This window comes from Leucopleurus acutus (genome assembly GCF_964270905.1).
Source record: "Leucopleurus acutus genome assembly, chromosome: 5".
NCBI classification, from domain to species: Eukaryota; Metazoa; Chordata; class Mammalia; order Artiodactyla; family Delphinidae; genus Leucopleurus; species Leucopleurus acutus.
In genome coordinates this window covers 59,825,006-59,841,307 of record NC_139147.1, presented here as the reverse complement: position 1 = coordinate 59,841,307, position 16,302 = coordinate 59,825,006, and the positions used below count along the sequence as shown (strand labels likewise).

The following is a 16,302-nucleotide window of genomic DNA, read 5'->3' as shown; positions in this document are numbered from 1 at the left end:
TTATATATACAAATTACACTTTTACTATAAAGCCTTTCTGTGGCCACTCAGGCCACATTAAACTATTATTTTACCATGGTGCCATATATTTGAAATATGAAATGAAGTGGTAGCTTATAACTATATGACCATCCATATTATTTAACTTTTTTTGTGTATATCCAAAGTATATCTCTATGCAACTTGAACATAGAGTAATTCCCCCAGTAGATACTTATAACTGATAAAATCAATTATTTTAATTAATTAATTGTTATAGAAGTTTAATTGACCTACAAAACTGTTAGTTCTAGGTATGCAACATAGTGATTCCATATTTCTATACATTACAGAATGATCACCATGATAAGTCTAGTTATCATCTGTTACCATACAAAATTATTACTACGTTACTGACTGTGTTTCCTATGCTGTACATTTCATCCCCCGACTCATTTATTTTGTAACTGGAAGTTTGTACCTCTTAATCTCCCTCACCTATTTCATCCCCCCACCCCCTCCCCTCTGGCAACCAGCTGTTAGTTTTCTGTATCTATGAGTCTGTTTCTGTTTTATTATGTTTGTTCATTTGTTTTGTTTTTTTAGATTCCACATATAAGAGAAATCATGCAGTATTTTTCTTTGTCTGACTTATTGCAGTCTAATGCCCTCTAGGTCATCCATGTTGTCACAAATGGCAAGATTTTATTTTTTTTATGGCTGAGTAATATTCCATTGTGTGTGTGTATAATATATATATATATGTATACCACATCTTCTTTATCTGTTCAGCTATCGATGGACACTTAGGTTGCTTCCGTATCTTGGCTATTGTAAATAATGCTGCAGTGAACATAGGGGCACATACATTTTTTGAAGTAGTGGGGTTTTTTCCCTTTGGAAAAATATCCGGAAGTGGAATTCCTGGGTCATATGGTAGTTCTATTTTTAATTTTTGAGGAACCCCCATACTGTTTTCTATAGTGGCTGCACTAATTTACATTCCTACCAGCAGTGCCCAAAGGTTTCCTTTTCTCTATCTCCTCACCAACACTTGTTATTTGTCGTCTTTTTGATAACAGCAATTCTGACAGGTGTGAGGTGATATCTCATTGTGGTTTTGATTTGCATTTCCCTGATGACTAGTGATGTTGAGCATTTTTTCATGTGTCTGTGATAAAGCCCATAATTTTTAAATTCTAGATTTGTGTGTTTCTGACCAGTTTTTTGATTGGTTACAGACCACTGCAGTTGGTATATGTCACCTCAAATTATACATGTCAAGTAGGACTCACTTGCTTTTCCCTTTCCCCATCATCATGTTACAGACACTCTTTCCCTGCTTCTCAATATCTGTCAGTGGTCTGTTATTCATTATTTTGTTCTCTAATTGTTATCTCACCAACTTTTTAATAAGGTTCGGAGGAGCAAAAATTGTGATTTAGATCTCTTCATTTTGGTATTCTAAAATAACTTATGGGATTTAAATCATGGTAGTTGCTTAATATATACTGCAGATTATAATATATACTACAGATTCATTATATTCTTGGATTTTTAAAATGTGGCAGGTTAAAAACAATATTTGAAAGTTTTATTTTTATGTTTCAAAAAGATTGAAAAAAAATGTTGACTCTCTTTACAGGTGGGAGTATTAGTGTGCCAGAAGAATCAATCATAGAAAAAGGGAAGAAATTTCGGCCTAAAACCCTAAGTGAAATTATGGTGGAAAGTCAAATTGAGAAAACAAGGAAACTTATATTAAAGGCTGAAAGGGCCCAACTGAAAATTCAGCAGCGAAAAAAAGAATGGGAGGAAATGTAAGTTTTTTTTACCTGAAATCTTTTGTTTTAATGAGTCTCAAAATATCTTTTAAAATCTTTACATTTATTGAAGCTGGTATTTAAATAAAGAACTAAAATAAGTAGAAACCGATAGAGATATTAAAGTCAGGTTAGGTGGATCTTTCAGGGTGGTGATAGTGTGGTGGACCTTCAGTGACCCTTGAGTTTCAGGTCTACGAATTTCATTTTGCTAATATATTCAGTGATTTTTAAGAATTAAGAAATTCTTTTCTATCCCAACATTCAGAAGTTATTACTCCTGTACGTTCTTCTAACATCCTATAGTTTGGGTCTTCATCTATAGGTCTCTAAAGGTACTTTTCTTTAACAAGCACATCTTTTCATTTATTTGTTTTCCACCTTTATATCTTTGGTTAAATATTTCTTCATGTCTTTTGCTCATGTTCAGATAACAGTGTTTATCTTGTACTGTTAACTTTTGAGAGTTCTTTGTATATTCTAGACATGAGTACTGTGTTGGATATTTTATTTGCAAATATTTTCTCCTAGTCTGTGGCTTGTCTGTTTATTCCCTTAACAGGATCTTTTTCAGAGCATAAGTTTTTAATTAGGTTGAAGATAATTTATTAATCTTTTTTTCCTATGAATCCTGTTTCTGGTATCAGGTCTAAGAACTCTGCCTAGCCATAGGTCCCAAAGATTTTCTCCTATTTTTCTTCTAAAGGTTTTATAGTTTTACATTTACATTTAAGTCTGTGATCCATTTTGGTGTTCATTTTTGTGTAAGATGTGTAAAATGTGGGATTTAGATGTAATTTCATCTCTTTTTTTTTGCCTGTGGATGACTAATTGCTCTAACACTACTTGTTGAAAAGGCTCTCTTTCCTACATTGAATTGCTTTTGCACCTTTGTCAAAAATTATTTAGGCATATTTGTGTGGGTCTATTTCTGGGTTTGCTTTCTGTTCCATTAATCTATATGTCTATCCCTTTGCCAATATCGTAGTGTCTGTAGATTACTGTAGCTATGTAGTAAGTCTTGAAATTGGGTAAACTGATTCCTTTCATCTTATTCTTCTTTTCAAAATTATTTTAGCCATTTTAGTTATTTTACCTTTCAATATAAATCATATATTTACCCCCCAAAAATCTTGCTGAAATTCTTTAGGAATTATTTTAATCCTGTATATCAGTTTGGGGAGAATTGATGTATTTATTATGTTGTCTTCTAAGCCGTGGACACGGTATGACTCTACATTTACTTAGATCTCCTTTGATTTCATCAGTGTTTTGTTGTTTTTAATATAAAAGTCCTATATATATCTTGTCAGATTTACACACAGATATTTCACTTTTGGGGTCAATTGTAAATGGTATTGTTTTTAATTTTGATACCTATGTGTTCATGGTATAGAAATAAAATTGTATTTTGTAGGTTTATCTGGTATTCTGTAACCTTGCTGAACTGTCATTAGTTTTGAGAATATTTTTGTAGGTTCCTTGGGATTTTCTGTGTAGACAGTCATGTAATCTGTGAGTAGAGACAGTTTTAATTCTTCTTATCCAATCTGTTTGCCTCTTCTTTTCTTTTCCTTTCCTACTGCACTGGCTAAGACTGCCAGTAACATGTCAAAATAGCATAAGGAGAGCTGGTGTCCACAACTTGTTCCTGATCTTAGGGGAGAAGCATTCAGTACTGATGGTGTAACTTTTCATTCTTTTATTTCAATCTTCTTATATAGCTACATTTGACTTTAGTGTGTTTTTGACAGCATATAGTTGGCTTATGTTTTTAAATCCACTCTGTCAATCTCAGTTCTTCACTGGGTGTATTTAGACCATTTACACTAAATGTAATTATCGATGTTTAGGGCTTATATCTGCTATTTTATATTTTGCTTTCTATTCTCTATTTTTCATTTTTCTTCTTTTTCTTGCTTTCCTGTGGTTACTTGAATATTTTTGGGTTCCAATACGATTAATCTGTAATGTTTTTGAGTGCATCATTTTGTGTAGCTTTTTAGTGTTTGCTCTAGGTATTACATTATGAATACATGACTAATCACAGTCTGCTAGTGTTGACATTTTATCAGCTTGACTGAAGTATAGAAACCTTACCTGCCTTTATGTCCCTTTACCTACCCTTCCTCATTTCCCTTGTTTGTAGTATAATTGTATAAATATTTCTTCTATGTACATTTTAGAACCACATCAGACAGTTAGTTTTTTCTTCAGTCATCAAATATAAATTAGACAATAGTAGAAGAAAAGTGTATTTGCCCATATTTTTACTATTAACATCATAATTTCTTCCTTCTTGAGGTTCCAAGATTCCTTCTATCATTTTATTTCTGTTCAGAGAGCTTCCTCTAGCCATTCTTTTAGAGTAGGTAGGCTGGTAACAAATTCTCTTAGTTTTATTTGATCTAAGAATGGATTGATTTCCCCTTTATTTCTGAAGGATATTCTTACTGTACATAGAATTCTGTGTTTATCGTTCTTTTTTTCAGAACATGAAAAATTCCTGCTGGCCTCCATGGTTTCTTATGATCAATCTGCTGACATTCAAATTGTTTTCCCCATAAATATAAGGTGTTATTTTTCTCTTGCTGCTCTCAATATATTTTCTTTTAGTTTTCAGAAGTTTGATGTATCTTGGTATGTCTTTGATTTTTTTTTTTTTGGTATTTATTAAACTTCTTGAATCTGTATACTGTGTCTCTCGCCAAATTTGGGAGGGTTTTCAGCCATTATTTCTTATAGTTATTTTGAAGACCTGTCCTTTTTTTTCCTTTCCTTCTGGGACTCCAATGAGACCAATATTAGATCCCTGAGACTCTGCTTTCTGTTGTTGTTTGTTTGTTTCTAGTATCTTTTCTTTCTGCTATTCAGATTGGGTAATTTCTATTGTATCTTCAAGTTAATTGATTCTTTCCTCTGTCTCCTCCATTTTGATTTTGAGCCCATCTATTAAGTTTTTGGGTTTTTTTTGGTTATTATGTTTTTCAGTTCTTTTAAAGATTCTGTTTGGTTCTTTGTTATCCTACATTTATTTATGAGACTTTCTATTTTTTCACTTGTTTCAAGCATATTCCTAATGATTTTTTGAAGAACTTTATGATGGCTGCTTTGAAAACTTGTCAGATTATTCTAACATCTCTGTCATCTTGGGTTTGGTATCTGGTAATTGTCTTTTCTCATTCAAGTTGAGGTCATCCTGATTCTTGGTATGTCAGATTATTTTTTATTGAAATCTGGACATTTGGGGTATTATGAGACTCTGGATGTTATTTATACATTCTGTTTTAGCTGGCTTTCTCTGATTTCAGCAGGATAAGGAGTGCCATCTTATTATGAGTATAGAAGTCCAGGTTACCCATTCTTCTCCAGTTGACACCTTAGGAAGGAAGAGGCTACTCGCTGGTCAAAAGTTGGTGCTCCAGATTCCACTAGGCTCCCACTAATACCACTTTGCTCTCCAGTTGACTTCCACTGTTACTGTGGAGCATGGTGAAAATCATTACTCTCCACTAGGGCTCCTCACACACAACTGCAGCAGGGAGGGGGAGGGGTAGATCACCTTGTTACTGCTAGGCAGGAGTGGAAGTCCAGATTCTCTTTGGGGTCTCCACTGACACTGTGGTAGGGAGGTTTGTTCCACACACTGGTGATGAAAGTCCCGGTTCCCAGGACTCACTTTCTCTAACACCACTCTGTTGGGGTTGTGTTGCCTTGTTAAAGCCTGGTGATGGAGGACATTTAGATTCCCCACTTGGCCTTTGCTGGCATGGGTGGAAGTAGCACCACATTTTTTTTTCTGTGGTATTGGCTGGAGTAGAGAGTTTAGTGTTTACAAGTTTTTTCTCTCGCCATTCTGTTCTTTTCTTGATGCTTTAGCTAGAGAGAGCAGGATTTTGTTGGGCTTTTGTTGTCTAAACACACTGGTGTTTCTGAGTTACTGTTTTTTTTCTTTTTTTAATTGAAGCATAGTTGACTTACAATGTTGTGTTGATTTCTGCTGTATAGCAAAGTGATTCAGTTATACATATATATACATTCTTTTTTATATTGTGAGACATTATGGTTTATCACCATCAGATACTGAATATAGTTCCCTGTGCTATCAAGTAGGACCTTGTTGTTTATCCATTCTATATATAATAGTTTGCATCTGCTAACCCCAAACTCCCTATTCATCCCTCCCCAATGCCCCTTCCCTTTTGACAACCACAAGTCTGTTCTCTTTGTCTGTGAGTATGTTTCTGTTTCATAGATAGATTCATTTGTGTCATATTCTAGATTCCACTTCTAAGGGATACCTTATGGTATTTGTCTTTCTCTTTCTGACTTAACTTCACTTAGTATGATAATCTCTAAGTCCACCCATGTTGCTGCAAATGGCATTATTTCATTCTTTTTATGGCTGGGTAGTATTCCATTGCGTATGTGTACCACATCGTCTTTTATCTATTAATCTGTCAATGGACATTTAGGTTGTTTCCATGTCTTGGCTATTGTGAATAGTGCTGCTATGAACAGAGAGGTGCATGTACCTTTTTGAATTATATTTTGTCCAAATATATGTCCAGGAGTGGGATTGACAGATCATATGACATGAGTTACTGTTTTCTTTAGCTCCAAGTCTGAGATATACAAGGCAAAAATAAAACCCAGAGAACTTGCCATCATATACTTCCTTGGGTCCCAAGGTTTTATGTGGCCTACCTCCTTTTCACCTTTCAGAATCTTCTTATGTTTGTTTTATATATAATGTCCAGGGTTTTTATTTTCTGCTTGCTGGAAAAAATAGAAAAATGTGGGTCTATTCCATTTCCTGGAAGTGGAACTCCTCTCAATTGATTTTTCTCATATTTATCTTTAATCTGATGATGTTGCTAAGCCTACTTGGTGTAGTAACTTTTTTTCAGATTCTTTACAGTAGTTTACAGTAGTACAGTCATCTGGTCTCATGGGAGATGAGCCTTATCTTTCAGCCTGGCCTGAGATCTTCATTGTCTCTTAGACCTTTGTGATTATCCAAGGCATCTTTGTTCTTAATGACCCCCAATGGCTGAGAGTGTGCCAAGATCCATTGCAATATGTGTATTTTTTCATTCACCAACGTGTGGGAATCATTCAGCTAGTTTCTGAACTTCTTTCAGAGGTAATTATACCATGAATAGCTGTAGATTTGGTGTGTCTGTAGGAGATGGTGAGTTCAGGAACCTCATATGTCACCACCTTGGACCAGAATCCTAAACCTGGTGTTGCCTTAGGAGAAGCTACTGAATTCTGCTTCTTCTATGAGCTTTACTTTAGACAGTAGTTACTCAGTCATCTGTGAGCTGCTCCACCAAGCTCAGGCATCAGTGGAAATTTAATCTGTGGAGATTCAAAAGCTTACTAGCTCTTTTTACTGTCTGGCTCACTCTGTCTTGCTCGCTTTGCTTCCGTCTCCCTTTCTCTCTGTCACACACACATACCCTTCTTTGCATCAGTATCCCTGATGAACATAGATGCAAAAATCCTCAACAAATTTAGTAAACTGTATTCAACAACATATTAAAGGGATAATATACCATGATCAAGTGGGATTTATTCTAAGGATGCAAGGATGATTGAACATCCACAAATCAGTGTGACATATCACATTAACAAAAGATAAAAATCATATTTCAATAGCTGCAGAAAAAGCATTGACCAAGTTCAACGTCCATTCATAATAAAAACTCACAGCACACTGGATATAGCAGGAACATAACTCAACATAATAAAGGCCATATATGACAAGCCCACAGCTAACATTATACTCAGTGGTGAAGAGCTGAAAGCTTTCCCTCTAAGGTCAGGAACAAGACAAGGATACTCACTATTGTTATTTCTATTCAACATAAGAATGAAAATTCTAGCCAGAGTAGTTAGGCAAGAAAAGAAATAAAAGGCATCCAAAGGAAGAAGTAAAGCCATTTCTGTTTGCAGATGTCATATTATATAAAGAAAATCTTAAAGATTCCACCAAAATACCATTAGAACTAATAAACAAATTCAATAAAGTTGCAGGATACAAAATCAATACACAAAAATCAGTTGCATTCCTATACACCAATTATGAACTATCAGAAAGAGAAATTAAGAAAGAAATCAAATTTACAACTGCATCAAAAAGAATAAAATACTAAGGAATAAATTTAACCAAGGAGGGTAAAATATCTGTACACCAAAGAGTATAAGAACAGTGAGACAGAAATTAAAGAAGACACAAATAAATGGAAAGACATTCTGTGCTTATGGACTAGAAGACATAGTATTGTTAAAATATCCATAGTATGTAAAGCAATCTACAGATTCAGTGCAACCCCTATCAAAATGCCAATAGCATTTTCCACAGAAATGGAAAAAAATACTAAATATTGTACAGAACAACCAAAGACCCCGAAAAACCAAAGCAATCTTGAGAAAGAAGATCAAAGCTGGAAGTATCACACTCCCTGATTTCAAAACTATATTACAAAGCTGTAGCAATCAAAATAGTATGGTGCTGGCATAAGAAGAGATATATAGGCTAATAAAATAGAATAGATAGCTCAGAAATAAACCCTTGCATATATGGTCAGTTTATGACAAAGGAGCCAAGAATATGCAATGAGGAAAGAGAGTCTCTTCAATAAATGGGGTTGGGAAAACTGGACCACTATCTCACACCATACAAAAAAATAAACTTAAAATGGATTAAAGACTTGAATGTAAGACCTGAAACCATAAAACTCTAGAAAAAAATAGGTGGTAAGCTCCATGACATCAGCCTTGCAATGATTTTTTTTGGATTTAACATCAAAAACAAAGGCGATAAAAACAAAAAGTAAATAACCGTACTACATTAAACTAAAAAGCTTCTGTACATCAAAGGGAACCATCAACAAAATGAAAAGGCAACTCATGGAATGGGAGAAAATATTTGCAATCATATATCTGATAAGGAGTTAATATCCAAAATGTATAAAGAACTCATACAACTCAATAGCAAATAAAATAAAAAAAAATGGACAGAGGAACTGAATAGACATTTTTCCAAAGAAGGCATACAGATGGCCAACAGGTATGTGAAAGTGTTCAGCATCACTAATCATCAGGGAAATGCGAATCAAACCCACAATGAAATACCATTTCACACCTGTTAGAATGTCTGTCATCCAAAGGACAAGAGATAACAAGTGTTGGTGAGGATGTGGAGAAAAGAGAATCCTTGTGCACTGTTGGTGGGAACATAAGTTGGTGTAGCCACTATGGAAAACAGTGTGGGGATTCCTCAAAAAATTAAAAATAGAACTACCATATAATCCAGCAATTCCACTCCTGGTTATACATACAAGGGAGATAAAATCATTATCTCAGAGATATCTGTACCCCCATATTCATTGTATTTGTAATAGCCAAGACAGGAAAACAACCTAAATCTCCACTGATGGATGAATGGATTTTAAAAAGTTGTGGCACATGTATACTGTACAACAGAATATCATTCAGCTATAAAAAAAGAAAGCAGTCCATTTGTGACAACACAAATGGACCTTGAGGGCATTATACTAAGTGAAACAAGTTTGACAGAGAAAGATAAATACTATATGATCTCACTTGTATGTGGAATCTAAAAAAATCTGACCTTATTGAAACAGAACAGATTGGTGGTTGCTAGAGGCAAGAGGTGTTAGGTGGGGATGGGAGAAATGGGTAAAAGTGGTCAAAAATACAAACTTGCAGTTATAAGAAATTAGTTCTGGGAATGTAACTTACCGCATGGCGACTGTTAACAATACTGTTTTGTGTATTTGAGCTGAGACAGTCAATCTTAATAATTCTCAGCATAAGGAAAAAATTGTAACAGTGTGTGGTGATAGATGTTAACTAAATTTATTGTGGTAAATGTTTTGCAGTATATACACATATCAAATCATTATGTTGTATACCTTAAACTAATACAATATTGTATGTCAATTATATCTCAATGAAACAGAAAAATAAAATAGACTTTTGATATTTTCAAAAAATATTTTGCTGTATTTCATTTGCTAGTAATTTGTTAAGGACTTTTATATTTTATTAATGAAGAATATTGTTCTCTAGTTTTATTTTTATGCAATGTCTTCTCTGGGTTGTTATCAGGATAACAGTGGTTTCATAAAAAGAGTTGAAGTTTTTCTTTTCTATTTTCTAAAAGACTTTGTTTAGGCTTGGTATTATTTCTTCCTTAAATATTTGATAATATTTATCAGTAAAGCCATCTGGACCTGGAGTATTCTTTGAAGGAAGATTATAAATTATAAACTCAAACTTTAAATTATTACAGTGCTATTCAGATCTTCCATTTCTTCTTGGATCAGTTTTGGTAATTTGTGTCTTTCAAGGAATTTGTGCATTTCATCAGATTTATTGGCATAATATAGTTCATACAATACTATTCCCTTATTATTATTTTAATTTCTGTAGTATCTGTTGTGTTGTCCTCTTCTATTTTTGACATAGTTAATTTGTATCTTCTCTCTTTCTTGATCATTCCAGCAAGAGGTTTATCAATTTTATTAATTTTTTTAAGCAACTAGCTTTTGGTTATAGATTAAAAAAAATATATTGTTTGTCTGATTCTGATTTCTATGTCATTGATTTCTGTTCTATATCATTTCCTTCATTCTAGTTTTATTGGGTTTAATTAACTCTTTTCTTTCTTGTTGAGGTTTAAGTTTAAGGTGTAAACTTTGATTTTATACTTTTCTTCTAATGTAAGTATTTAAAGTAAAATTTTCCCTCTAAGCCCTGTGCTGCATTCCACTAGTTTTGATATATTTTCATTATTCTTCAGTCCAAAATATTTTCTAGTATCCCTTGTGATTTCTTCCTTGACTTGTGATTTATTTTAAAATAGCTGTTTAGTTTCCAAATATTTTGAGGTTTAAAAAATATCTTTCTGTTTGATTTCTAATTTAATTTTTTGTGGTCATAGAAAATAGTCTGTGTGATTTAAATTCTTTTAAATTTATTGGAAATTGTATAGGCCTGCATATAGTCTCTTAGTTAAAGTTCAATGTGTGCTTGAAAAAGAGTGTGTATTCTTGTATTCTTGGGTGTACTGTTCCATATGTGTCAATGAGGACAAGGTGATTGATAATATTGTCTAAATCTTCTGTTTCTCCTACTTTGAAGGCATGACTCTTTTGGGGTTTCTACTGAATGTCTTCTGAATGTCTACTGAATTTGTTCACCTTCATGGTGTTTCACATTACAAGTGTACAAATTAATACTCAGCCAAAAACTCAAGAGAGCCCTCTATAGATTTCTTTGTGTAGCTCTGATAGTCTTTACCACAAAATTCTAGCCATTCTGGCCTCTGTGGAATCTGATTTCTGGGATTCCAACCCTACTCCATAGTATGGTAATTTCCTCCATGCAGAAACTAGGAGACAGTAAGGATTACTTATTTTGTTTCACTTTTCTCAGGAATTACAGTCCTGTGCTGCTTATCATTCAATGTCTGAATATAGTTGTTTTATATATTTTTGTTCAATTCTAGTTATTTGTAGCATGAGAATAATTATGGGCTGTGTTTCTCTCACATGGCAAGAGCAGAAATATTTTGTTTCTTCCTTTCCTTCCTTTCCTTTCTTTCCTTTCCTTTCATTAAAAATATTAATCTTTCCTTTTAGTGCTGTTATACACAAATGAACAATTGTCAGTTAATACATTAGATGGCGTGTGTTTCCTTTGCTATACGCATGTTTGCTTTCCCCTAAAGGGCTGACTGAAGCTATATGCTCATATTGACAGACAGGCTTCACTTTAAAGAATTAGGTAGGTTAGGGTCTCCCAATGAAGATCCCCTCCGGGGGGGGCCAACCCATAACATAGCTACCTTAGTATTTCCCAAGCAGAGAGGTCAGTTTCTATAGAGATTAGTACTTCAGTTTTAGTTTATGTATAAGGTTGCTACTGCCTTGCATGTGTGTAGGTGGGAAAGCTGGGAGGGCGCAACTGGTTCAGGCATTCCTTTTCAATCCTCTAATTAATTTTACCAAATAATGTCTAGCATTCCATTCCCTGCTCCATACCTGCTCCATCTTTGCTTGGAACCTCCTAGGAACTCTATCAAGAAGACCCAATCCAATTCTTTTTATAGCATTTTCCTGCGGGTATCTGGGACTAGAGTTTTCATTGGTCTGGTTTATCCATTAATACAACTTCATCTTCTTTCTGTCTTCTAGAAATGTATCTCTATCACTAGTTTGCTCATGGTTTTCTATCCCATTCTCAGCTTTCCTAGTGATTTACTTCCTTTGACACCCCACAGTGCCATTTCCATGGAATGTGGGAAAAGAGAGGGAGGTAAATACATATATACTCGTGCTATCATTTTGAATCACATGCCTTTTTTTGAAAATGTTATGACAAACTTTATGACAGTCATTTATGTTTTTTAAAAACTTTAACATTTTAGTGATTAAACAAAAAACAACAAACCTGTATCCAAAGCGTAATTTCTGTTGAGGGAATAAATAACAGTGTTGGTCTAAATTACTTTGAAGTTAACCAAAGCCTAAGAATGATTCAGATTATTTCAGCACCATCTAGTTGATTAGTTTTTATTTATTACTTATTATTTTGCTTGAGGTGCTTTAAAAATAGCCATTAACATAAAAAAAAATCTTGGGCTCTATAGGAAAAGGCAGCACCACAGACTCAGAATTATGCTTTTGCTTCATGATTAAATTTGATTATATGCCTAAAGTAGACGAATTAGAGTTTATTGTCACGTTTATGGCTGAGTTTTCTGTTTTTCTGATAGGTACAACAGTAAACCTGGTGATGACTATGAAGATCCCAAAGATGTTCAAGCCATCAAAGAGGCCCAGTTGTATATGGGAGACTTCAATTTGAAGACAGCCCCAGACTATAAGATACCTGAACACATGAGAGTAAATGCTGCCAAGAAGGAAGAGGAACTGGGACACCTCGACTCTATGGTACTTACCCGTAGCTTTCATGACAATGAGGCACACACACCCTGGATTTTTTAATTGAATTCTGCTGAAACCACCCATTTTGTTAGCTGGTCCATAAAGATATATAGTCATAGAAATTTAGAATTGGAAAAGGGCTTCATGATTATCTAGAATAATGCCCCTTTTTACAAATGAGGAAATTGAGTCCCAAAGATAAGAGATTTATTCATGACTATTTAGTTAACATGGCAGTACCAGCCTTCAAATTAATTACTTGGTTCAATACCAGTTTCATGAGTGAAAGCATTATATTTTATGAACTTTGAATCTCTGAAATTCAAACACATCCTTGTTGGCTATTGTTTTTGGCTGCTGTGGACCACCAAGACTTAGGAAAATAGACCACTGTATTTAGCCTTTGTTTGAAGGACTTCCAAACTTTTGTAGGTGACACAATACTGAGCAGTTAATATATTCCTTTTTGATTCTCTCTGCATTTCCCCAAACTGCTTCTAATCATCCTGATTTCTCATACCTGTTTTCATCCTAAAGTTTCCTCTCCCTGTCATAGTAATTCCTTGCTTTGAATTGACAAGTGACTTTTCACACTTAGAGGCTCAGAAGGCATCTGAGTTACCATTTTGAGGAGAATTTTGTATATGGCCACCTAGTATGGCTGTGCAGGTTGCCCATTTCAAGGCATCACATTGAAAAGAGTGCCAATCATACCACAGATAGAGCATGTTTGAATATTTTATAATTTTCTGACAAATGGAAGTGTAAAGTGTCTTGAGGAAGGAGTGTCTTTTTCTGTTTCACTAAAGATGCTGTACATGCCAGCACTCCAGAGATCCTGGTATGGCGATTCATAGCCACACGTCAATTTTCATAGCTCATACCTATAACTTTCTGATCAAATGGACATTTTGAACATTTTATTAGTGACCGTTTGGATTGTTTTTCTATCTGTTTGTCTAAGGCAATTCTTGTTTCAACTATCATGTTTCATCCATTGTCATAGACAAATGTTCTTTTGATCACAATTTGCCAGTCATCCCACCTGAAATTTCATAGTCCAGGTAGAGGTGATGGACAGGTGTGATGTCTTGAATGGAACTGCATTGCACTGAAATCTATTTTATTAAAATGACAGCATTAAATAATGCAGAGCACACAATTCTACCGGTCAGAAGATCAGAGTTCCGTTCCAATCTCTGCCACTTAATAGTTATATGAACTTGGCTAGTCATGTAATTCTCCCTAAGCCTCAGTTGTATTGTCTGTTTAAAAAAAAAAAAGGTATTACTACCAATGAACAACAGTAATACAAGACATGTCTAGTCTTCTTCATAGGGTTAAAGTAATGGTCAAAGTCAATAAACAGTCATTCTTATCATGGTTAAGTTCAAAGTCACTGAAAAGTATCAAGCATTTTAGAAGTTGTGTATTATACATTTCCCCACCACCACCGCCTCCTCCCCCACCTCCCCCATCCATGGCTAATGTTTAGGTGTGTGGTATTTGGAAAATTAGAAAGAGAGGCTTGGTATGTAAATTGGGCTCCTAAAAGAGGTAGGCCTTACAGCCACCAGGCTGGTTTGGGTTTGTTCTCCACTTAATTCTCGGTCCTCCAGGTACTTCAGAAGTCGTCCCTCACTCACCCAAGGGCTGGATTTTGAGTTTAAACCCTAATGCTTCAAAGATTTGTTCTTAAGTATGTAAAACATCTCCTCTATTTTGTTACAGTAGATAGTAAATATACAGGTAAGTTTTGTAAGACGACTTGAAGAAAAGCCTTTCGATCTTTTATTTTTCTTAACCTGTATATTTATGCAAAGTTACTCTTAACAGCCTTTGGGCCATCTAGTTGCCTAACTGCATACCAGGAGCAGGGTTGCATGTGACTGGAGGCTCTGGTCAGGGCATTTAGGAAACACAGCCTGGGGAGAGAGCTGGCAGTGAGGGAGCAGTGGGCCTGTTTGGCACCTGTGACTGGAGGCAGGGGCATAGCTGGGCTCGGATGAGTGGAGAAGGAACCAAGGAAGAGTCCAGGAACCTCTCAGTGTGACGTGGTACTGGAATTCAGGATCGTGACCTTGCCTGCACAAGGAGTAACAGAAAGAATGTGGCCAAAATACAGAATGACAACAGGCTAAAGTGGCCCGAGGTGGGCAACCCTAAGTGAGTCTAAGCCAATAGGATTTGAGTTTTCATCAGGGAAGGACGGTTACTGTGTGCTCCTGACCAAAGAATGGCCTTCCTTTCCCTGGGATCTGGCTGAGTACAGGGCTCAGGAAGGACTTCCATTGAGTGGTGGAAGGAGGATGGGGGAACTCAGCCCTAGAAGCCAGCTGGGGGACACCAGAGGTCACATCCAGACCGTCTTCCCCTTATGGAGAGGTGAAATGGGGAAAAGCCTAAAAACTAGAGAAAATAACTTAGTAGCGAACAGGAATGATCAGATACATTTTTATCTTGAATTTTTGCTAGGCATTCCAGTCAAGGGACAAAAGCAAATTGTATTTCAAGCTGCCCTTTGTGAGCAGGTTGTCATTTTTTGCTTTCTTCCTGTTCTTTTTATCAGGCCTATGCAAAGAAAATGCACATGAACAAGTGCATTGTCTCTCTTCGAGACCTTAAAGTGGCTGTCATCGAGGAAATACAGTGCCTGGTGCAAGAACTGAAGAACATTCAGTCGACTCTTCACGTATCCAAGCACATCCCCATTCCCCAAATCCCTCAGATATACCCAGAAGAAGTTCCAGAAAAGAGATTTCAGTATGATGAGGAAACCCTCCTAGCTTTTAAGCGGCAGCAGATGAAAAATCAGGCTGAAACGGCCCCTCGAGTGGAAAAGGCAGCGTCTGCAGGCTCAGCTGGAAGCTTCCTCAGACTCTCTTCTGGAAAGGATGGGGATTTGACAACAAGTGATTCATTGTCTAGATCATCAAAAGCAACAGTATTCAATCTAGATATTCCAAAGTTCATGGAATTTGAAAGAACAGATCCAACTGAAGTGGAGCTGGAGATTATGAAGAGGGATGAGATTAAACACTTGTACATGCAACAGTATTTGATCAACAGGGTAAGAAATGAGACTGCTTATTTAAAGCTGAAGGAGAGAAGAGCAGGATAATTAAAATTGAATTATAATTTAATTAAAAATAATTAAAATTATTTTTAATTTCTCTACCTTAATCTTCCCCAAACCCTGACCAGCCCACAACTCACTGATGGCTTGGCTTTCTCCCCATCCCTGGTCTTCTGAAAATCATTGTGTTCTGCTCAGAACTTTGGAGCTTTTCAACTTTTTTCTTTTTGGAAAGCTAAGAATTAAGGGCAAATCCATGTTAATTGGTATCTAACTGAAGTCATGGTAAAGGAGAAGTGATAAAGCAGCCTTCAGATGATGGATGGAGCATAACTAAAAACCTTCCGGTGAAAATGGGGCACCCTCTGCTTTTCACCCCCTGCTCTTTCTCTAATGTGTGATTTGCCCCTTTAGTGAGAGTGTTCACGGTAATGACTAG

At 35.5% G+C, this 16,302-nt stretch overlaps 1 protein-coding gene across 1 annotated transcript in view; it reads left to right on the top strand.

Moving 5' to 3' along the window:
* Nucleotides 1-16,302, top strand: part of CFAP44 (cilia and flagella associated protein 44) — a gene marked incomplete at its 3' end in the record, with an annotated part of 129,528 nt that overhangs the window by 85,178 nt on the left and 28,048 nt on the right. Inside the window, exons 23-25 of the mRNA XM_082839952.1 lie at nt 1,625-1,799; nt 12,616-12,793; nt 15,357-15,857. Of these exons, the coding sequence (XP_082696078.1) occupies nt 1,625-1,799; nt 12,616-12,793; nt 15,357-15,857 (854 nt within the window). The remainder of the gene's footprint in view (nt 1-1,624; nt 1,800-12,615; nt 12,794-15,356; nt 15,858-16,302) is intronic.